Source organism: Pogoniulus pusillus, chromosome 11 (assembly GCF_015220805.1).
Source record: "Pogoniulus pusillus isolate bPogPus1 chromosome 11, bPogPus1.pri, whole genome shotgun sequence".
NCBI lineage: Eukaryota > Metazoa > Chordata > Aves > Piciformes > Lybiidae > Pogoniulus > Pogoniulus pusillus.
The window spans coordinates 3759160-3783312 of NC_087274.1; the positions used below are offsets into that span (position 1 = coordinate 3759160).

At 50.4% G+C, this 24153-nt stretch overlaps 1 protein-coding gene across 4 annotated transcripts in view; it reads left to right on the top strand.

Moving 5' to 3' along the window:
- The window catches only part of CEP112 (centrosomal protein 112), a 257461-nt gene extending 234616 nt beyond the window's left edge, over nt 1-22845 (top strand). For 3 of the 4 annotated variants that reach the window (XM_064150624.1, XM_064150626.1, XM_064150628.1), the window contains 3 exons: nt 14380-14481; nt 19287-19348; nt 22394-22845. In XM_064150624.1, the coding sequence (XP_064006694.1) occupies nt 14380-14481; nt 19287-19348; nt 22394-22397 (168 nt within the window). In that variant the 3' untranslated portion in view covers nt 22398-22845. Of the gene's footprint in view, nt 1-14379; nt 14482-19286; nt 19353-22393 lie in introns of those variants that run through there. The other variant, XM_064150625.1, reaches the window with a different exon arrangement.
- Nucleotides 22846-24153: the final 1308 nt, after the last annotated feature.

The window sequence follows — 24153 nt, forward strand, 5'->3', positions numbered from 1 at the left end:
GTTTGTTCTCGGGCGAGTGCTGTGATGCATCGCTCTGAAATCTCGGCTGCCGCGGAGCACAGACAGCTTCTAAGGTCTGCCACACCTCCTCCTTGATGGGAACAGGGCAACTTGCTGCAGACTGCTGCAGCTGTGAGCTAAGAATCAGGAAGACAGAGATGAGCAATGTATGCCTGTAGCCAGGGTATGGGCCCAAAGAGTTCTTAATGCAACAACGACTGGAAGGCTTGAGTAATATTAACGGCCCTGGAGCTTAGGGCTGTGGGCTCCTATGTTAGAGTCATAGAATCAACCAGCTTGGAAGAGACCTCCAAGCTCATCCAGCCCAACCTAGCACCCAGCCCTGTCCAGTCAACCAGACCATGGCACTAAGTGCCCCAGCCAGGCTTGGCTTCAACACCTCCAGGCACAGCCACTCCACCACCTCCCTGGGCAGCCCATTCCAATGCCAATCACTCTCTCTGACAACAACTTCCTCCTAACATCCACCCTAGACCTGCCCTGGCACAGCTTGAGGCTGTGTCCCCTTCTTCTGTTGCTGCTTGCCTGGCAGAAGAGCCCAACCCCACCTGGCTACAGCCTCCCTTCAGGGAGTGGTAGCCAGCAATGAGGTCTGCCCTGAGCCTCCTCTTCTGCAGGCTAAGACTCAACCATATTCAGACTCATATTGAAAGATGTCATGGAGTTGTACCTGCAGTCAAGGAATCACAGCATCATTTTGGTTGGAAGAGACCTTCAAGATCATTGAGTCCAACCCATGAATGTCAGGTCACCACTAAACCATGTCTCTCAGCACCACATCTACACAGCTTTTAAAGCCCTCCAGACATAGGGACTCCACCACTGCCCTGAGTGACCTGTTTCAAGCATTGCCAACCCTTGCAAGGAAGAAATTCTTCCTAGTGTCCAGCCTAGACCTCCCCTGGGTCAATTTGGGGCTGTTGCCTCTTGTCTTGTTCCTTACTGCTTGGGAGGAGAGACCAATCCCCACCCCACTCCATCTTTCAGGGAGTTGTAGAGAGCAAGAAGGACTCCCCTAAGCCTCCTTTTCTCCAGGCTGAGCACCCCTCAGCTGCTCCTCACAAGACTTGTTCTCCAGACCCTTCACAAGCCTTGTTGCTCTCCTTTGCACATACTTCAGCACCTTTGCCCTCACTTCATTGTCCTGTGCTCTGGAAAAATCCCCTGGAGGCAGTGGAGTTTCTCCTCCTGAAGGCAGGTGAAGCATTGCAGGAAGGTTTGCACAAAGCCAGTCTTTCTCCTGCTGCAGGGTGAGGTTTGCCCCAGGTGGTTCCAAAAGCCAGGCAGTGCTTCTGTGCCTCCTGCCTTGTACTTCCAGACATTCTCAAAGGGTTGTCTTTCCCAGAACACCTTAGAGTCATCTGAAATCAGTCTAATGAGCTCTAGAGTAGGGATTCAAAGCTGCAGGTGAGGATGCTTTAGGCAGCCTTTGTTTTGCAGAGCCAAAAGAAGCACTTTGGGGACAGAGAAGCAAGCAGTGGGCACGCATGGATGATGGTGAGAAACTCTGCTATTTGCTCTGGTTGCTTCAACCCACACCACTGAAATGCTTCCAGAATGCCCCCCCAGAGACCCTTTGCTGCTCCCACAGACAAGGGAAGCTTCGTCTAGATTGGAATGCTCCTAAACCACAGGAGTGGCTCCCAGAGAGCAGCCCTTGCCCTGTCACTGCCTGTGGACCAGTCACCCCTTGGGCAGGCAGCACTGGCACTGGGGCCTAGCAGCCTCTGGGCTGGTGAAGAGGGAGAGGATCTGAAAGGAGTTCCCACTGTGACTTTCAAGAGCAGAGACAGCAAATATTGTCACATTAAAGCAGTTCCTGTGGATCCTGTAAGTGACCAGCATGGACTGGAGAGGCTGCACTGAGGAGTGCGGAGTTTCCTGCAGAGACTCAGGGCAGAGCTCATTGCTCTCTACAGCTACTGCAGGGAGGCTGTAGCCAGGTGGGGTTGGGCTCTGCTGCCAGGCAACCAGCAACAGAACGAGGGGACACAGTCTCAAGCTGTGCCAGGGTAGGTATAGGCTGGATGTTAGGAGGAAGTTGTTGGCAGAGAGAGTGATTGGCATTGGAATGGGCTGCCCAGGGAGGTGGTGGAGTCACCATCCCTGGAGGTGTTGAAGCCAAGCTTGGATGAGGCACTTAGTGCCATGGTCTGGTTGCTTGGCTAGGGCTGGGTGCTAGGTTGTGCTGGCTGAGCTTGGAGGTCTCTTCCAACCTGGTTGATTCTGTGATGAGGAGGATCCTTCTCCTGAACACCTACTGCTCTGCCCAGACCCCCAGCACTGGTGCCAGGAGGGTACTGTGTGCTTCCTCCTCTAAAGCATTTCTTACATGTGCATACAGTGGGAAGTGTAGGAGGCCAACAGGCAGAGAGCTGTCACCTGGCAATCTTCTGATTGCATGGCTGCTGATTCAATCTGCACAGCAGCAGGTTTCTCTTCTAACTACTTATGGTGAACAAATTTCAAGTTTTAAAGGTTTTTTTTTATTGAACAGAAGGTGTTGGAGAGCCACATCCAAGTGCTGGAGAATCTCAAGTGTTAGTGAAGCAGGCTTGTTTGCTAGCTACAGACCAAGACATCCTTTGCTTCATAGAATCATAGAATCAACCAGGTTGGAAGAGACCTCCAAGATCATCCAGTCCAATGTTGCTCCTCTCAGACATCCTAAAGCTGATGTGGAAGAATCAGACTGATCTGATTCTGCTTGTATCTCTAAAAGGGACCTTTCATGGGTGCTGATGCCCTTCTAGGTGTATGGCAATGTTAAGTTAGGTACTGTAAAATGACTACTACCATTATTTGGAGCCCAATTCTAGCAGTTTTAGATTGATTAGTGTCTGCTGTACATGCAGCTCCATTCATATGTTCATTAATCACTTTGACACAAGAGTGCCACCCCCCAAATTTTAATGAAGGTTGAGGTGGTTCAAATAAATCATAACTGCATTTGCCATACTTTTACCCTAGAGAATGGCAAGGTGAGGTTGGACATTAGGAAGTTCTTTGTTATGAGGATGGTGGAACAAGTTGCTCAGGGAGGTGATGGAGGCTTCATCACCTGGAGGCATTCAAGATCAGGCTTCATGGGGCTATGAGCAACCTGATCTGGTAGGGAATGTCCCTGCTTACTTAGGGGACCCTGTAGGGGGGTTGGACTGAGTGACCTTTAAAGGTCCCTTCCAGCCCAGTGCAATCTAGAATTGTATGTTTTATCTTTGATGCAGCATTTTCTCTAACAGCTGACTGGGAAAGGAATGCAGAATTAAATCAAATAGAATCGTGGAATCAAGCAGGTTGGAAGAGACCTACGAGCTCATCCAGTCCAACCTAGCACCCAGCCCTGGCCAGTCATAGAATCATAAGATCATAGAATCATAGAATCAAGCAGGTTGGAAGAGACCTCCAAGATCATGCAGTCCAACCTAGCACCCAGCCCTGGCCAGTCATAGAGTCATATGATCATAGAATCATAGAATCAAGCAGGTTGGAAGAGACCTCCAAGGTCATGCAGTCCAACCTAGCACCTAGCTCTGGCCAGTCACAGAATCATAAGATCATAGAATCATAGAATCAAGCAGGTTGGAAGAGACCTCCAAGGTCATCCACTCCAAGATCATCCAGTCCAACCTAGCCCCCAGCCCTAGCCAGTCATCTAGACCATGGCACTAAATGCCTCATCCAGTCTTTTCTTGAACACCTCCAGGGACAGTGACTCCACCACCTCCCTGGGCAGCCCATTCCAATGCCAATCACTCTCTCTGGGAAGAGAATAGAAAATAGAGCAAATTATGCTGTAGAGCCTGAAGTTTCAGATGAGCAGAAAGAGGTAGAAGCTGAGATTCAAACACACAGACATGCACACAAACCCCAAAAAAGATTTGCAGGTGGGATTTGAAAGAAGCTTGACATCAATGGAGTTGAAAGTTCCCAGGAGCTCCATATGGCAGGAACTGCAGGAGAGAAGGCTCTCACCAACTGTGCAGCTGTCAAAGGGAAAAGAGGTAGATGATGATGTTGATGATGATGATGATGATGTAGGTGTGGAAGTCAGTGATCAAATGTGAGCTTTGGTAATCAAACACTGTACTCAGCACTGGTCAGACCACACCTTGAGTACTGTGTCAAATTCTGGGCCCCCCAATTCAAGAAAGATGTTGAGGTGCTGGAACATGTCCAGAGAAGGGCAACAAAGCTGGTGAGGGGCCTGGAGCACAAATCCTATGAGGAGAGGTTGAGGGAGCTGGGCCTGTTTAGCCTGGAGAAGAGGAGGCTCAGGGGTGATCTTATTACTGTCTACAACTACCTGAAGGGGCATTGTAGCCAGGTGGGGGGTGGCCTCTTCTCCCAGGCAACCAGCAATAGAACAAGGGGACACAGTCTCAAGTTGTGCCAGGGTAGGTATAGGCTGGATGTTAGGAAGAAGTTCTTCACAGAGAGAGTGATTGGCATTGGAATGGGCTGCCCAGGGAGGTGGTGGAGGCACCGTCCCGGGGGGTCTTCAAGAAAAGCCTGGATGAGGCACTTAGTGCCATGGTCTGGTTGACTGGATAGGGCTGGGTGCTAGGTTGGCCTGGATGATCTTGGAGGTCTCTTCCAACCTGGTTGATTCTATGATTCTACAACTGGAAAATACACAACTCTAGTCCTGCTTCCTGGAACGGAATGAATTACCAGAACCAAGTGGCCAGCTGGGGAAAGTGAGTGAAGCAGAAATTACAGAACCAATAGCTGAAAGGGAAAAAGTCAACTTCTACCCCCAAGAAAGAGAGAAGAGAAGCATCTGCTGGCTTGCAGGAACTCCAGGCTGTTTTAAAATGTCACTTTTCCAGCTCTTCATCTTAAGTAGTAGCGAATGAGAAGAGACCTCCTTTGCAGAGAGCAGTGCATCGCTTTAGAGCCAATGTGGTTTGATTGCAGGTTCTCAGTTAAAGGCATTTTGGTCTTTCAGAAGTGTTTAGAGCAGCACTGCAAGGGGCAGTGATGCTGTTAATTAATGCAGGGAGTTAAGAGAAAAGAAGAAATGGGAATGGGTTTAAACTGGAAGAGGGGAGTTTCAGACTAGATGTTAGGAGGAAGTTCTTTACAGTGAGGGTGGTGAGAATGGGTTGCCCAGGGAGGTTGTGGCTGCTCCCTCCCTGGAGGTGTTTATGGCCAGGTTGGATGAGGCCTTGAGCAGCCTGCTCTAGTGGGAGGTGTTCCTGCCTATGGCAGGGGGTTGGAGCTGGATGAGCTTTGAGGTCTTTTTCAACCTAGACCATTCTATGACTCTAATGCATGGAGGACGGAAGAGAAGAGCAGAGAGACCTTGACTCCCGCCTGGGCTCTCAGCGATGCAGGCTTAGTTGTTGCTAGAGGCTGGAGCTGAAAAGGACTGGGAAAAGCCAACTTGATGCTGATCTTTGGCATCATTTACATCCTAAAGTGTTCTTTTGTTTGAAGTTTCGTCAGCACCAAATGCCACCCATCAGAAGTCCATCTGGGAAGCGTAGCCATGGCTGTCCCCAGCACTACTCATCCTTGTCTAAAGCAAAGCAGACTCCCAGCACTGGCATTACAAAGCACTGTAATCCCAGCAGCCTGTTTTCCAGTTGAAATGCTGGTTAGGTTTTTGGTCTTGAAAGAAGGGGAAATGGTGGAAGCAAAAGTAGCTTTTGATTGTTATCTGCACAGGTTTACTTGTTCACAGAGTCACTGTGAAAATACTGAGCCTAGTCCTGCTGCTGAGCTTTGTCAGCTCTCACTGGCGCAGGCAAGCACTCAGCACCTCCACATTCAGACACTGAAACCTTGACTTGTGGAACCTCCCCAGGATGGAAAGGTTTATAGGCAAGGTAGGACATGCTGGAATGCACAACTGAAAGACATAGATACAGGCCAGTGGTGGTGTCAGAGATGCTGAGAGCTTCATTTCAGGCTTAATTCTCTTGATAACATATTAGCAGACCCAGAAATGAGCACCACATGTGCTCAGCTTTGGCCCAGCAGCATGGGTTCATGTCTGGACTGGCCTGGGGTTTGTTCCTCCAAGTCTAGGGCTATGAGCCACGTCCTAAATCATCTTCACCTCACTGAGGAGAGGACCCAGGTGGTGCAGGAATGGCCTCTCTGGCCCATGAAAGGATGGCATTGGCAAGGGCCGGAGGAAATAGCACTTGGGGACAGAGATGGCATCTGCTATGAGTCATTTGGAAGGAGGGGAAAAGAAGTCAGGGATCCTTCAAATCCCAACTGGAACAATAGCAGAGCCCTGGAGAGGGGGAGGTTGAGAGAACAGTGCGAATTTTCTAGCCACAACATTCCTGGTTGCTCTGTGGTGTTGACAGTGGAAGCTTTTATTCCTCTCCAGCTCGCCTAATCCCAGGAATGCTGGACTTGCCATGTGCAGCCCACTGGTGTTTTGCTTTAAAGAGCTTTGCCTGCCTTCCCTTCCTCTACAGCCATCAATTCTGTAGGCTCAGCTTGCTTAACTACAAGCAGAGGATTTTCCAGGTGGGAGATCTTGGTTAAGAAAAGAAAGGCATCGAAATACAAACCCCTGCAGGACTAAGACCTCTTGGATGCAGGTTGGCATAAGGAGAGGACTCGGAGGAGAGAGCTCAGCGTGCAGCGAGCTGCTCGGCATAACTGCAGGTCCCTGTGGGTTAGTAAAACAACAAGGCAAAAATGTTTTGGACACTTGGCTGGTTTACTAGCTTAAGAGAGAAAAAAAACAAAGGGGACATGCCATCAATTTATGTTTTATTGGAACTGTCAGAACAGAGGAGGTTCTCCAGCAGGATTGTTTCTCTGCGGAGCACAACATGGTGTACACTTGACAAAATAACTTGCTCAGCTGATCCTGCTGGCTTGCTGCTTTCAGCTGAGCCAAAGGCAGGCGATTTATGGCCTTCATTACTTCCCTTCAGAACTTGAGAACCTTTGTATCAAGTTGCATTCTAGTTCTCTGAACCTGGGAGCAGCATATTTCAGCGTGCCTTGGCGCGGTGAGAACAGGCGTCCCTGCTGCCTGAAACGAGAGGGCACCTGGAGTGAAAAGCAGCAGATAGACTTCACTCTGCTGTGAGAAGGTGAAGGCTCAGGTCTTGCTCTTCCTTGAACACATGGATTCATCCTTTGATTCTTTGTTAGGAAAATTGAGTTCAGAAGGTTCCAAGCCCAAATGAACTTTTCCAGCCTCAGAGATCTGAAATGTTCCGTGTGAACAGAAGGGAAAACTTCTTCACTCCGAGGGCAACAGAGCCCTGGAGCAGGCTGCCCACACAGGTTGTGGAGTCTCCTTCTCTGCAGGTATTCAGAACCCACCTGCAAACATTGCTGTGTGACCTGCTCTAGGTGATCCTGCCCTGGCAAGGGAGTTGGACTGGATGATCTTTCAAGGTCCCCTCCAACCCCTAATGCTCTGTGATTCTGAGTAGATTTTGTTCCTTGCTGATGGCCATAGCCCAGCATCCCTGCGTTAGGTGATGGAGGAAGGGAACCTCAGAGACCTGCAGCAATTCTGTGGGAGGTTTTTGCTCCCTTTGAGTCCAACCTGCTTGATTCTATGATTCTGTGATATTCTCTTTCAAAAGTATTATAAACTGCCAGAAATGAAGATACTAGGAAAAACCCCACACACCTTAGTGAAGTGAACTGCCTTGGGGCTCTTGGCTGACCTAAACAAAATGTTCACTTCGTGCCCTTCAAGACAGATTTATTTGTTTGAAAGGGACTTGAACAACTCTTCTGTGCTCACTTCATTTTAATTTGTGATGTCTACTTCAGAGCTTCTTTTGCACTTTCCTTAGACACCCCTGGCTTGAATGAAGTAATTTACAGTTGGGAGATCTGGAGAAGATTGCATTTGATTGGAGTTTCTTAATTTATTTATGTTTTTAATGAGATGGGGATTTAGCAGCAGGGCCCAGTGTGTTCTGGGTGATAACCTCAGCATCACAGACCTCTCAGAAGAAGGGGGAAGCTGGCTCTCAGCAGCCTGCCTAAGATATGGCATGCTTGGGGCTGTAGAGCAAAGCATAGGAGAGAAGCAGAATATCCTCAGGACATTCTTAGCACGTGGCTTAAAGTGCCTCTGAAGGGAGAATCATAGAATCAGTCAGGGTTGGAAAGGACCACAAGGATCATCTAGCTCCAACCCCCATGCCATGGGCAGGGACGCCTTACACTAGAGCAGGCTGCCCACAGCCTCATCCAGCCTGGCCTTAAACACCTCCAGAGATAAGGCTTGCACCACCTCCCTGGGCAACCCATTCCAGGCTCTCACCACTCTCATGGTGAAGAACTTCTTCCTAACATCCAGGCTGAATCTACACATTTCTAACTTTGCTCCATTCCCCCCAGTCCTGGCACTCCCTGACAGCTTAAAAAGTCCCTCCCCAGATTTCTTGTAGCTCACTTAAGATCCTGAAAGGCCACAAGAAGGTCACCTGGGAGCCTACTCCTCTCCAGACTGAACAGACGCATCCATTTCTCCTGGGTGTGCTTGAGGACTCCTTTCAGAAGGAGTGCATTGCTGCTGGGTGTCCATGGGACTTGTTCCCGATGGGTCCTGTGTTCTTACCCAGCCCCACAGACATCCCTCTGCAGCTTTTACAGATGAGTAGCTGCAAAACTCAACTGTGCCACCTGAGGAGTCCTTGGAGCAGTAAAACATGAAACACATCCTGCACTATAGAGAGCTGTTGGGCTGGGTTTGACCAAGTGGAAAGCTCAAGTTGGGAGATTTCTCTTTGGACAATCAAAGCCAACTTCTATCTCTTTTGAGAATGTTCAGTGCCCAACTCCTGCACGGTCTCCTGGTAGCCTGAGATGAGAACTGCAGCTACCTGAAGGGAAGCTGTAGCCAGGTGGGGTTGGGCTCCAGCAACAGAACAAGGGGACACAGTCTCAAGCTGTGCCAGGGCAGGTCTAGGCTGGATGTTAGGAGGAAGTTGTTGTCAGAGAGAGTGATTGGCATTGGAATGGGCTGCCCAGGGAGGTGGTGGAGTCACCGTCCCTGAGAGGTGTTCAAGCCTGGATGAGGCACTTAGTGCCATGGTCTGGTTGACTGGACAGGGCTGGGTGCTAGGTTGGCCTGGATGATCTCAGAGGTCTCTTCCAACCTGGTTGATTCTATGATTAGAATGGGCTGCCCAGGGAGGTGGTGGAGTCACCATCCCTGGAGGTGTTGAAGCAAAGCCTGGATGAGGCACTCGGTGCCATGGTCTGGTTGATTGGATAGGGCTGGGTGCTAGGTTGGGCTGGATGATCTTGGAGGTCTCCTCCAGGCTGGTTGATTCTCCAACTCCTCTGCTTTGTGCATTGCTGTGTGTAATGGTGTGAGTAGATTTCTCTTGCTGCCCCACGTCTCCCGTGACTGAGCACACATGAGCTATGTGTGGCAGCTTCAGCTTTCTCTTCTCTCTGCTGACACCAAAGATGATTGATGGCAAAAACTTCAGACTTCACAGGTTAGCCACCAACCTGAATAAACAAAGGCCAGCGTGGCAGCTTAATATTAAAAGCTATAAAACCTTCCTGGGGGTTCATGGATTAAATCAACTCACCAAAATGAATTTTCTTGGGGGGGAAAGGGGGAAAAGGAAGGAGAGGGGGGAAAAAAAGCTTTCTCAAGACTGAAGAAAAATGAACACAAGAGTAAATGAAATAGAGCTCTCCTCAGCCAGCAGACCAAAGGCCTCCTGAGGGCTGAAGAATGGGCAATTTTAAACATCTCTCAAGAGGGTGAGAGGAGACACAGTATTTGTGGATCCTAGGAGGGAGGCAGCTTGAGGCTATGAAAGAACAAAAAAGCCTTTAAGGCAAACACACACAAAAATAAAGTCCCCACAGACAGAGCTTTCATTGGTCAAAAGTAAGTGTTAGAAAAGAGAGCCCTTCCCCCCCCCAAGTTACTGTGCATTGGCCCTGCCTCTGCTGGTGTTCGCTTAGGAGAAGTGACATAGATTTGTGCCATGCACTATAGAGACACAGAACCATAGAATCAGACAGGCTGGGACAGACCTCCAAGCTCAGGCAGCCCAACCTAGCACCCAGCCCTGGCCAACCAACCAGACCATGGCACTAAGTGCCTCATCCAGGCTTTGCTTCAACACCTCCAGGCATGGTGACTCCACCACCTCCCTGGGCAGCCCATTCCAATGCCAATCACTCTCTCTGTCAACAACTTCCTCCTAACATCCAGCCTAGACCTGCCCTGGCACAGCTTGAGACTGTGTCCCCTTCTTCTGTTGCTGCTTGCCTGGCAGAAGAGCCCAACCCCACCTGGCTACAGCCTCCCTTCAGGTAGTTGTCGACAGCAATGAGGTCTCATCTTCAGCTCCTCTCTACCAGCACCCCCAGGTCCTTCTATGCCTGGCTGCTCTCAGCCACTCTGGCCCCAGCCTGTAGCACTGCTTGGGGTTGTTGTGGCCAAAGTGTAGAACCCTGCAATTGGCCTTGTTCAATCTCATCCCATTGGCCTCTGCCCACCCATCCAGCCTGGCCAGGTCCCTCTGCAGGGCTCTCCTACCCTCCAACAGCTCCACACCTGCTCCTAGCTTGGTGTCATCTGCAAACTTACTGATGCTGGACTCAATTCCCTCATCCAGATCATCAAAAAAGATACTGAACGGGGCTGTACCCAACACTGAACCCTGGGGCACACCACTAGTGCCAGCTGCCAACTGGATGTGGCACCATTCACCACCACTCTCTGGGCCTGGCATTGGAATGGGCTGCCCAGGGAGGTGGTGGAGTCTCTGTCCCTGGAGGTGTTGAAGCCAAGCCTGGATGAGGCACTTAGTGCCATGGTCTGGTTGCTTGGCTAGGGCTGGGTGCTAGGTTGGCCTGGCTGAGCTTGGAGGTCTCTTCCAACCTGGTTGATTCTATGACTCTATGTCACTAAGTGCCTCATCCAGTCTTTTCTTGAACACCTCATTTCCATGGCCCTCCTCTGGACCTGCTCTAAATGGTTCCATGTCCTTCCTATCAATACAAAAGGAGTGGCCCCATCTGATGAGGCTTTAGGAACATTCTGGCTGTGACTCATCCCAACCTGCAGAAGAAATCTCCAAATCTCTCTGCAAATCATCAGTCAGAAGCTTTCCTTGGGAGCTCCAAGTGATGCCACTATGCAAGTCTAAAGCAAACCCAGCAGTGAGACAGGAAACCTTGTTTGAACTCTTCGTGTGCACCAACCAGGCTTCCAAATTTATGGGTTTGAAGGTCACTCTGATAGATTCATGCTACTATTTCTGTAAAGGCTTACAAAGTTAAGTGTAGATGCTCTGCCAGGATAAATATTTTCTGAGCCAACAGCTCATTCAGGTGGGGACCTTGACAGAGCAGAGACATATTTCAGTTAATTCAGCACCTTACATTTGCTCATGTTGAGACAGCAGCAGAAACAGGCAGCCAGAACAGCACAGGGGTTTTCCAGCCTGAATTTTGGATAATAAAGATCTATTTGATGAGAAAGAGGATCATAGAATCATAGAATCAGTCAGAGTGGGAAGGGACCACAAGGAGCAGCCAGTTCCAACCCCTCTGCCATGCCCAGGGACACCCTACCCTAGAGCAGGCTGCACACAGCCTCAGCCAGCCTGGCCTTAAACACCTCCAGCCATGGGGCCTCAACCACCTCCCTGGGCAACCCAGTCCAGCCTCTCACCACTCTCATGCTCAACAACTTCCAGGCTGAATCTCCCCACCTCCAGCTTTGCTCCATTCCCCCCAGTCCTGCCACTCCCTGACAGCCTCAAAAGTCCCTCCCCAGCTTTTTTGTAGCCCCCTTCAGATCCTGGAAGGCCACAAGAAGGTCACCTGGGAGCCTCCTCTTCTGCAGCCTGCACAGCCCCAACTCTTTCAGTCTGTGCTCACAGCAGAGCTGCTGCAGCCCTCTGAGCATCCTCCTGGCCCTTCTCTGGACACACTCCAGCATCTCCACAGCCCTCTTGTCCCAGGAGCTCCAGAACTGGATGCAGTACTCCAGGTAGGGATGCAGTACTCCAGGTAGGGTCTCACCAGATCAAAGTAGAGAAGGAGAATCACTTTCCTGGCCCTGCTGGCCACACTTCTGCTGCTGCAGCCCAGGCTCTGCTTGGCTTTCTGGGCTGCAAGTGCACACTGCTGGCTCCTGTTGAGCTTCTGGTCCACCATCACCCCCAAGTCCCTCTCCTCAGGGCTGCTCTCCAGTCTCTCACCTCCCAGGATCTGAATGTTCACCTTGTCAAGATGTTGTGGTGACCCAACCAGCACAAACTCTCCATCCCAGGGCGCTGACTTGTCCTCAGGTTGTTCATTTGTGCATACAAGGGCTTGTAGGGACAGGACAACAGGGAGTGGATTGGAGCCTGAGGAGGGTATATTTAGACTGGAGATTAGGAAGAAGTCTTTGACAGTGAGGGTGGTGAGACACTGGCACAGGTTGCCCAGGGATGTTCTGGATGCTCCCTCCCTGGAGGTGTTAAAGGCCAGGTTGGGTGAGACCTTTAGCCACCTGGGCTGGTGGGAAGTGTCCCTGCCCTTGTCAGGAGAGGGTTGGAACTGGATGAACTTTAAGTTCTGTATCCTGGGCTGGCTCAGGAGCAGTGTGGCCAGCAGGACAAGGGAGGTTATTCTGCCCCTGTACTCAGCACTGCTCAGGCCACACCTTGAGTGCTGTGTCCAGTTCTGGGCTCCTCAATTGCAGAGAGAGTGACTGGCATTGGAATGGGCTGCCCAGGGAGGTGGGGGAGTTACCATCCCTGGAGGTGTTGAAGCAAAGCCTGAATGAGACACTTGGTGCCATGGTCTGGTTGATTGGATAGGGCTGGGTGCTAGTTTGGAGTGGATGATCTTGGAGGTCTCTTCCAACCTGTTTGATTCTATGATTCTATGATTCTCTTCCAACCCAAACCATGCTATGATTCTATCATCATCGTGTTCTCCATAACACATCCTTTGGCAGGCCCTTCTTGTTCCACAGGGTGGCATTTGGCACATCTGGCAGCAAGCTCTGCTTTGGGATCTCAGGTGGATAAACCTGTGTGCAGCCTGTCAGCTGGAGGTTGTGACTCGTAGCTTCTTCAGAGCCAGGAGTGAGGCTTTGACTTGTGGTTGCAGGGGTGGAGTCAACCAACCTGGTTACAAACACAAGACTGTGCCAAGATAGTGTTGGTCTGTAAATCACTGGCAAAAAGAAAAGATCCCTTTTGGAAGCTGAAAGATATTTCCTAAGTTAATCTGATCTTGAATCCCTTTTAGCCTTTATTTACATATTCAGCTGCTAATCCAGAAAGAACACCTAAGTACTTGCTTAATTTGAGTTAATCAGTTAATCCTATTGGAAGTTAAGTACAGATGTCAGGCCCTGATTCAGCCAAGTCACAAAGTGTGTGAGCTGAACCAGACCTTTGCTTTCCCTGAGTCAAGATCCACAAAGCAAACAGATAGGAAGCACAACCTGGAGCAGGAAGCAGCCTGCAGAAGAGGAGGCTCAGGACAGCTCATTGATGTCTGCAACTACCTGAAGGGAGGCTGTAGCCAGGCAAGCAGCAACAGAAGAAGGGGACACAGTCTCAAGCTGTGCCAGGGCAGGTCTAGGCTGGATGTTGTTAGGAAGTTGTTGTCAGAGAGAGTGATTGGCATTGGAATGGGCTGCCCAGGGAGGTGGTGGAGTCACCGTTCCTGGAGGTGTTGAAGCCAAGCCTGGATGAGGCACTTAGTGCCATGGTCTAGTTGATTGGACAGGGCTGGGTGCTAGGTTGGACTGGATGAGCTTGGAGGTCTCTTCCAAACTGCTTGATTCAGTGATTCTAATCCCTGCCAGCAGATCTGCCTTCGTGCCTCATCCAAAGCCTGGATGAGGCACTCAGTGCCATGGTCTAGTTGACTGCATAGGGTCAGAAGAGCCTCCAAGCTCAGCCAGCCCAACCTAGCACCCAGCCCTGGCCAAGCAACCAGACCATGGCACGAAGTGCCCCAGCCAGGCTTGGCTTCAACACCTCCAGGCACAGTGACTCCACCACCTCCCTGGGCAGCCCATTCCAATGCCAATCACTCTCTCTGCTAACAGCTTCCTCCTAACATCCAGCCTAACTCTGGTTTCTTCTTCAAACCATGTCCCAGCAGATGCCTTGCTGTTGACTTTTCATTATGGTTTCCCTCCTTTCTGTGTAGTCTTTGCTCTATGTTTTCTTTTTCCTTTCTTCCTGCTTTATACCTCTTTTGCTCTCTGCAGATCTTTGCTGACCTTTCATCTCTCTCTTTCCCTTTCCCTTGATATCTTCTGTGTTTCCTTGGACTGCAGTTTGGGCAAAAGGGGCAAGGCAAAAGTTGCTCTCCAGCTTCCAAGAACAGTCACCCCAATGTAGATCTGATTTTGTTGTGTTGCAGATAACCCTTATACGACATGAGTATGAAACCACCCTCAAAGGGCTGATGCCAGCGTCTCTGAGACAGGAGCTTGAAGACACCATTGTATCTTTAAAATCTCAGGTAAGTTCTTCTTATTCAACTCATTCAACAGCAGTGTGCACTTGCAGCCCAAAAGGCCAACCAGAGCCTGGGCTGCAGCAGCAGAAGTGTGGCCAGCAGGGCCAGGGAGGGGATTCTCCCCCTCTATTCCACTCTGCTGAGAAACCACCTGGAGTACTGCATCCAGCTCTGGAGCCCCTGGGACAAGAGGGCTGTGGAGATGCTGGAGTGTGTGCAGAGAAGGGCCAGGAGGATGCTGAGAGGGCTGCAGCAGCTCTGCTGTGAGCACAGACTGAAAGAGTTGGGGCTGTTGGGGCTGTTGAGTCTGGAGAAGAAGAGGCTCTGAGGTGACCTTCTTGTGGCCTTCCAGGATCTGAAGGAGCCTCCAAAAAAGCTGGGGAGGGACTTTTGAGGCTGTCAGGGAGTGCCAGGACTGGGGGAAATGGAGCAAAGCTGGAGGTGGGGAGATTCAGCCTGGATGTGAGGAGGAAGTTGTTGAGCAGGAGAGTGGTGAGAGGCTGGAATGGGTTGCCCAGGGAGGTGGTTGAGGCCCCATGGCTGGAGGTGTTTCAGGGCACGCTGGCTGAGGCTGTGGCCAGGCTGCTCTAGGGTAGAGTGTCCCTGGGCATGGCAGGGGGGTTGGAACTGGCTGCTCCTTGTGGTCCCTTCCAACTCTGCCTAATTCTATCATTCTCTGATTCTAACTTGTTGGGGATAAAAACCATTTCTTCTAGATTAAAAAAATACCTATGGGTGTCTAAAATGTGTCCAGAGCCACTGAATACGTCTCCAAACTAAATGATGACACACTCACATGCTTCTCACTGTCATCAGTCCAGCAAAGCCTGGATGAGGCACTTAGTGCCATGGTCTAGATGACTGGGTAGGACTGGGGGATAGGTTGGACTGGATGATCTTGGAGGTGTATTCCAACCTGCTTGATTCTATGATTCTATGATCCTTCACAAGGCCTTTCTCCAGTTTCCTTATCTTGAGAGCCACCACATTGTCTGTTTTGATCCCAAGTCTTTCTTCAGCTGGCAGCTAAAAGCAGAGTTTCTGCTGTGCTCAGTACCAAGGGGGTTCCTCAAGCACAGCTCACAGTTCTCTCCCATCTTCCTTACTCCTCTCCTGCAAGAATCCTTTAAAGGTTGCACCTAACAGGTGCAGAAGAGGCTTGGCAATCGTTTTGTTTTCTTTCCAGCCTATATAATAAACCAAATAGATTTCTAAGGTATAAAAATGATCCAATTGATCCTCACTGTGTTGTTTCTGTGTTTTCTTACACAAAGAGGCTCCCACAGCTTCCTGTGATGTCTTTAATATTGCAGAGCATTAGCTCCTGTAGACTAATGCAGAGTCAATGCTCCACATAAGAAATAGATCATTAAATTGGCCAAGAAAGGTAGCAAAATGCCCTGGCAAACAGGGAACTACTACTGAATTGGTTGTGTTCCTTGTGCATGGCTCCAGCAGAAGTTATTTGGTGCTTTCCTGTTCAGGATATCAGGAGCTGGAAGAAAACAAAATGTTTTTATGTGCCTGAAAGATTTTCATTTGCCATTTTCCATGGTGGCCAGAACTCAGAGGAAGAAGGACTAGCAGCAGCAGGAGGGATGGTGGAATAGGTGGTGGAATAGATGTGGAACAATGGCAATCCAGTGAAGACACTGTCAGTGTTCTCACACAGCCCAGTGCAGGACTGTGCATGGCACTGTGTTGGGAAGGATTGGGATCTGTCTTGGGCTGAAAGGAAGAAAGTAGAATCATAGAATCAACCAGGGTGGAAGAGACCTCCAAGCTCATCCTGTCCAACCTAGCACCCAGCCCTGGCCAAGCAACCAGACCATAGCACTAAGTGCCCCAGCCAGGCTTGGCTTCAACACCTTCAGGAATACTGACTCCACCACCTCCCTGGGCAGCCCATTCCAATACCAATCACTCTCTCTGACAACAACTTCCTCCTAATATCCAGCCTAGACCTGCCCTGGCACAACTGGAGACTGTGTCCCCTTGTTCTGTTGGTGGTTGCCTGGCAGCAGAGGCCACCCCCCACCTGGCTACAGCCTCCCTTCAGGTAGTTGTAGACAGAAGGATGGGGCAGTGCTGGTGACCCAGAACTGCCCAGGAGCTCTGGGAAGAGAGGAGCCCTGAGGACACAGTGCACAAGTGTAGGCTTGGTACCAACACATGCCTCAGAACAATTTTCAGGACCATAGATTCTCCATTTCTCTTCCCCTGTGGAGCAGGTTAGTAATGGAATGGGTTTGGGGAGATTTATGTCTCCCACACTTTATTTTTTCTCTTTATAATGCATTAGGTTTTTGTTTTGCCATGCATGAGACACTTCTCCTGGCAAAGCAGGGAATGCTCATAGGGGAAACTTAACTACTGCTACCTGACAAGTACAGGGTTCTACACTTTGGCCACAACAACCCCAAGCAGCACTACAGGCTGGGGCCAGAGTGGCTGAGAGCACAGGCAGAGAGGGACCTGGGGGTACTGGTAGAGAGTAGCTGAAGATGAGGCAGCAGTGTGCCCAGGTGGGCAGCAGAGCCAATGGCATCCTGGGCTGGCTCAGGAGCAGTGTGGGCAGCAGGACAAGGGAGGTTCTTCTGTCCCTGTGCTCAGCACTGCTCAGGCCACACCTTGAGTGCTGTGTCCAGTTCTGGGCCCCTCAATTCAAGAGAGATGTTGAGGTGCTGGAAGGTGTCCAGAGAAGGGCAGCAAGGCTGGGGAGGGGCCTGGAACACAAACCCTGTGAGGAGAGGCTGAGGGAGCTGGGGGTGTGCAGCCTGCAGCAGAGGAGGCTCAGGGCAGAGCTCATTGCTGTCTGCAGCTACCTGAAGGGAGGCTGTAGCCAGGTGGGGTTGGGCTCTTCTGCCAGGCAAGCAGCAACAGAAGAAGGGGACACAGTCTCAAGCTGTGCCAGGGGAGGTCTAGGCTGGATGTTGTTAGGAAGTTGTTGTCAGAGAGAGTGATTGGCATTGGAATGGGCTGCCCAGGGAGGTGGTGGAGTCACCATCCCTGGAGGTGTTGAAGCCAAGTCTGGCTGGGGCACTTAGTGCCATGGTCTGGTTGCTTGGCCAAGGCTGGGTGCTAGGTTGGTCTGGCTGAGCTTGGAGGTGTCTTCCAACCTGTTTGATTCTATGATTCTATGATCTTTAAGATCCTTTCCAAGCAAACTGCTCTAGTGGGAGGTGTCCCTGCCTATGGCAGAGGGTTGCAACTAGATGATCTTTGAGATCCCTTGCAACCTTACCCATCCTATGATTCTATAAGGGTATCCCCAGAGCTACAAGAACACTCCACCTTGCCATGAGTTAAAACCAGGAGAATCTGATTTCTACCTGCAAGGCTTCTGTAAGCAGCAGCAGCATTTCAAAGGAGGAGAAGTGACTCCAGAGATGAAAAGCTGGGTGCTCTCCCAGAGCATCAGCACTGCCAGGCAGTGAGCTGGGCTCTTTCTGAAGCACAGGTGTCCTGGGCTTTGAAAATTGTTGAAATTCCTCTTTGCAAACATCAGACAAGAAGGGGCATTGGAATCTCTGCACCTGTCAGGATTATTTATTGTTGGAGGAGGATGAAGAGGATAGGCTGTGGGTAAAAGCACTGAGCTGTGATAAAAATAAACCAGGGTTGGGAGGGGGGGGAAGAAAAAAAGAGAGAGAAGAAAATGCTTGAGGCTTGGGAAGAGCTTTCTAAGAGCATTGCTAAACATGAACTACACTGCCCAGCTGTCTGCTCTTGGTGCCTCATCCAAAAGTGGCCACAGTGTCTTAATGGACATTAATTTTCATGGCCTTGAAGAAGAGTTGAGTAACTTCATAGAATCACAGGTTGGAAGGGATCTTTGAAAGGACCTCAAAGATCATCTAGTTGCAACCCCCTGCTATAGGCAGGGACACCTCCCACTAGAACAGGTTGCTCAAGGCCTCATCCATCCTGGTCCTGAACACGTCCAGGGAGCTTGTGAAGCACAGAAGCACCCAATGTGATCTAAGATCACATTGGGTGCTTCTGTGCTCCACAACCTCCCTGGAAGTGTTCAGGACCAGGTTGGATGTGATCAAACATCACATTCTGTGCTTCTGTGCTCCACAACCTCCCTGGGCAACCTGTGCCAGTGTCTCACCACCCTCACTGCAAACAACTTCTTCCTAACATCCAGTTTGAATCTCCCCTCTGCCAGTTCAAGCCCATTCCTCGTCCTGTCATTACAAGACCTTGTCAGTAGTCCCTCCCCAATCTTCCTGTAGCCCCCTTCAGATACTGGAAGGCCACTCCAAGGTCTCCTCCAAGCCTTCTCTTCTGCAGGCTGCAGAGCCCCAACTTGCAGCCTGTCCTCATAGGAGAGGACATCCCCAACTAGATCAGGTTGCTCAGAGCCCCATCCAGCCTGACCTTGCATGTCTCCAGGGCTGGGGCTTCCACCAGCTCTCAAGTGGTGTTTCCAGTGTTCCACCCCCTCCTGTTAAAGACTTTTATTCCCATAGTCACAAGAGCAAAAGCACAGAGCACAGCCATCCCAAGGGCTTTGAGAGCAGAACTGGAGTTCCCAGAGCCTTGCACAACCCAGATGGTACCACCAGCTGAGTTTCCAAACTGGTTTGCCTATTCCTAAGGGAGTAAAAAGCATGCAGCTGGAGCAGGGCCAGGGCAGCCAGGCTGACACCCTTCTATCAAGCAATTAGTACACAGCTGAAGTGTTACTGTGCTTGATTTAGGCAGGACAGACCAGAAAAAACACCTTTGGTGAAAATGAGCAGAGATTCACTGAATCAAGCTTTTTTGTGCATCATTTTCATGTGAGATGTGTGTTACAGGTAAATATTCTGGAGAAAAGACTCTCTCTCCAGGAAGAGCTGAATGCCCACCAGGCCAGGAGGTAGGTTCATGATCTTGGATCCCTTTTTGTACCCTTTCACACCTGTGGCTCCTACTTACTGAAGTTTTACTGCTTAATTAACTGGTCAGAGTTTGCAGAGCTCCTGATTTCCAGTAAACAAGCCTCTGAGAGTTTTATTTCCCAGTGCTTAGTCAGGAACTATTAGGGCAAGATTAGAGCACTTGCAGGTGCATTGCAAGTCTGGGCTTTGCCTGGCCCAGGGTGATGAGGCAGTGGCTCGGTGCACAACTGCAGCTGCGTGGTGATGCCACCTCCTTTTAAGATAGAAAACAATGATGCAATGCCCAGGATTGCAGATTCCATCTTCAAAGTCCCAGATCTTCATCAGCCTGAGCTCTTCTTTTCAGACATTTACACCCTCCAATATAAATTATGGCAAGGGCTGCAGCAGTAAAAGGCTTTACTGTGCCTCTAGAGGGATTCACGGCAGTAAAAGGAACCTTTCAAGGCAAAAACCACTCCCATCTTTGGGTTTGGTTTTAAATATATATTTAGGGACTTGCTTATCTCACAAGAGGCTTCCTGCCAATAAGAATGTGTGCTTGGAGAAGTAGTGTAAAAATGTGGAAGGATTTAAACATCTGTGAATGCTTTTAGCAGTGTTAAAGTTGCCTGGAAGGCATAATCCTAAACTATTTGTTAAGGAGAATGAGCTAAAGCTTGATGAGCAACCTGCTCTAGTTGGAGCTGTCCTTGCTTTACTGCAGGGGGCTTGGACAAGATGACCTTCCAGGGTCCCTACCAGCCTAAAGCATTCTGGGGACTAAAGACTGCAAATGTCCTGGATTCTTGGTCCAGTGTAGATAAATGTAAAGCTGTGCTAGAGTCTTTAAACTTCCCAGTATCAGCAGCACTGCTCCCAAGGGATGCATTTTGTCTCAAGTTCATTCAGAATTAATGTCTTGACAGGTAGGAAAAGAGCTGTTTAAAAAGATGAATAATCATTAGGTCAAGGCAGGCCACGACTTACCAAAGTGCTGTGGAGGAAGGAGCCTTGGCCAGGTCTTGATGGGCAGGAAGGGCAGCGACAGAGCCGACGTGGCACTGAGCAGCTCCTGTCCTGGCTCGGCTGCTGCAGAGGTGACTTGGAGACCTGGAGAAGCTCTTGTGCTTGCTTCTTGGCCAGATCTGGTCTCCAAGACTACACTCACACTAAGTTCTGAGCTAGCCCTGGCCCAGACTGCACTCACACTGAATTCTGAGCTAGCCCTGACCCAGGCTACACTCACACTAAGTTCTGAGCTAGCCCTGGCCCAGACTACACTCACACTAAGTTCTGACTAGCCCTGACCCAGACTACACTCACACTAAGTTCTGAGCCAGCCCTGACCCAGACTACACTCACACTAAGTTCTGACTAGCCCTGACCCAGACTACACTCACACTAAGTTCTGAGCTAGCCCTGGCCCAGACTACACTCACACTAAGTTCTGAGCTAGCCCTGACCCAGACTACACTCACACTAAGTTCTGAGCTAGCCCTGGCCCAGACTGCACTCACACTGAATTCTGAGCTAGCCCTGGCCCAGACTACACTGACACTAAGTTCTGAGCTAGCCCTGGCCCAGACTACACTGACACTAAGTTCTGACTAGCCCTGGCCCAGACTACACTGACACTAAGTTCTGACTAGCCCTGGCCCAGACTACAGTCACACTAAGTTCTGAGCTAGCCCTGGCCCAGACTACACTGACACTAAGTTCTGAGCTAGCCCTTGCCCAGACTACACTGACACTAAGTTCTGACTAGCCCTGGCCCAGACTACACTGACACTAAGTTCTGTCTAGCCCTGACCCAGACTACAGTCACACTAAGTTCTGAGCTAGCCCTGACCCAGACTACACTGACACTAAGTTCTGAGCTAGCCCTGACCCAGACTACACTGACACTAAGTTCTGACTAGCCCTGGCCCAGACTACACTGACACTAAGTTCTGACTAGCCCTGACAGTCATACTAAGTTCTGACTAGCCCTGACCCAGACTACACTGACACTAAGTTCTGACTAGCCCTGGCCCAGACTACACTGACACTAAGTTCTGACTAGCCCTGGCCCAGACTACACTGACACTAAGTTCTGACTAGCCCTGGCCCAGACTACACTGACACTAAGTTCTGACTAGCCCTGACCCAGACTACACTGACACTAAGTTCTGACTAGCCCTGACCCAGACTACACTGACACTAAGTTCTGACTAGCCCCGACAGTCACACTAAGTTCTGACTAGCCCTGACCCAGACTACACTGACACTAAGTTCTGACTAGCCCCGACAGTCACACTAAGTTCTGACTAGCCCTGACCCAGACTACACTGACACTAAGTTCTGACTAGCCCTGACCCAGACTACACTGACACTAAGTTCTGACTAGCCCTGACCCAGACTACACTGACACTAAGTTCTGACTAGCCCTGACCCAGACTACACTGACACTAAGTTCTGACTAGCCCTGGCCCAGACTACACTGACACTAAGTTCTGACTAGCCCTGACCCAGACTACACTGACACTAAGTTCTGACTAGCCCTGACCCAGACTACACTGACACTAAGTTCTGACTAGCCCTGGCCCAGACTACACTGACACTAAATTTTGACTAGCCCTGACCCAGACTACACTCACACTAAGTTCTGACTAGCCCTGGCCCAGACTACAGTCACACTAAGTTCTGAGCTAGCCCTGACCCAGACTACACTCACACCAAGTTCTGAGCTAGCCCTGACCCGGACTGCACTCACACCAAGTTCTGACTAGCCCTGGCCCAGACTGCACTCACACTAAGTTCTGAGCTAGCCCTGACCCGGACTGCACTCACACCAAGTTCTGAGCCTGCCCTGACATTGCGCTCTTTGCTGCTGTAAGTGCCACACGTAGCTGTGGCTGCAGGTGGGATGGAGCTCCCCTGCATGCTCCCAGGCACCCACCCCAGCACCAGTCGCACTGCAGCCCTGGCCTCAGTCCCTTGTGATTTCCCAGTAGCATTCAAACAGGTAGAAGCTGCCACTAAGCAGAGTCTCTTCCTTGCAGGTAGCTGCCGGAGCCGCCGGGTCTCTTCGCTTGCCACACGGACTGCTTTGACTAGGTTTGAAGATTTGGCTCTTGTCAATTCCAATGCACAGATGAGTGGCTGTCTGGTTAGCACATAGAAATGGAGTGGAGCTCATGAGAACACCTCCATTGCTCGTGGCAGCATGTTCTGAGTTGTATCTCCCATTCTCTTTTCACCACTCTCTTTCTGCAGACGTAACCCTTGCACTATACTGTGTCTGTGCTTGCTTCCCGAGCCAGTCCAGTTTCCTCCACTAACACTTTTATTACTTTCCCATTCCATCACTTTATTGCTTTTTTTTTGGTTCTTTTACATGAAGGAAATCCAATTTTCTATTACTCTTGGCCAAAAAAGAAAGGGCTTTTTAACACATTCTGACCCTGGTTTGTGTCCACATGTTTACATGATATTAAACTACAGTTGTTTTGTACTGTTTTGTTTTGACATTCCTTGTCCTGCCTGGGCATCCCACTCACCTAAGGAGCCACACTGCATAAGGAGAGTTTTGTGTGGCTTTGTTAACTGGGGAAATGTTTTCATGCTGGAAGCTCTCAGAGCAAGGGATGAAAGCACCACAGTGACAAACACAGCCTCTGGTGCCAGCTTTATCTGTGGCTGGGGTTGTATATGCTGGGCACAAGGAAGACTTTTGTCATTGACTGGTAACAGAGTTGTGGGGTTCATGAAGAGGAGTCGTAACTGGGGCAGCCTTGGTTCTGTCTGGGTTTGTGCAGGCTCTTTTGGATGGTCCTGGTAGATCTAAGCAGATTCCCAAGGGTTTGCAGGGATGAGGTTTCAGCAGTGGTGGAAAGCTGAAGGGCCTGAGAGCTGAGGCTGTTTATCCTGGAAAAGAGAAGACTGAGAGGAGATCTTCTGATGTTTGCAAATATCTGAAGGGTGGGTGTCAAGAAGAAGGTGCCAGTTTCTTTGCAGCCTTTCCCAGGATAGGATGAGGGGCAATGGATACAAACTGGAGCACAGAAAGTTTCACCTCGACATGGAGGTCTTTCCTGGAAGGGTCCCAGAGCACTGGCACAGGCTGCCCAGAGAGGCTGTGGAGTCTCCTTCCCTGGAGACTTTCAGACCCCATCTAGGGGCACTCCTGTATGACCTGCTCTAGAGAATCCTGCTTTGCAGGGGGGGTGGACTCAGATATCTCCAGAGGTCCTTTCCAAGAGTGCTTGGGAGTGGGACAGAAATTCCTACCAGAGTTCTGTGCCCCTTGTGTCACTCCTGCCAGAGTTCTGTGCTCCTTGTGTCACTCCTGCCAGAGTTCTGTGCCCCTTGTGTCACTCCTGCCAGAGTTCTGTGCTCCTTGTGTCACTCCTGCCAGAGTTCTGAGCCCCTTGTGTCACTCCTGCCAGAGTTCTGAGCCCCTTGTGTCACTGCCGATGGGCACAGCCACCCCTCCTGCCTCGCCCTGGTGGCACCCATGCTCAACATGCCACAGTCCAGGCAGGACTGGGAGGGTTCTGGCCAAGTCCCCATGGCTGAACATGGCTGTCCCACTGAGCTCACCAGCTGCACTCCTATCTCCAGCTGGCACGGAGATCAATGAGGAGAGACTTTGGCAGGCTGGACTTCATCCACCCCCACCTCCTGGCAGCGCTGGCAGGGAGCTCCTGGCCAAATACAGGCTCCAACCTTGCCGGGTGCTTTGCTGATTGTCAGCCTGCTCCAGGCCTGGGCAGGTTTTCCAGCTCCCTTGTATCAACAAGTGATTCCTCTAATTATAGAT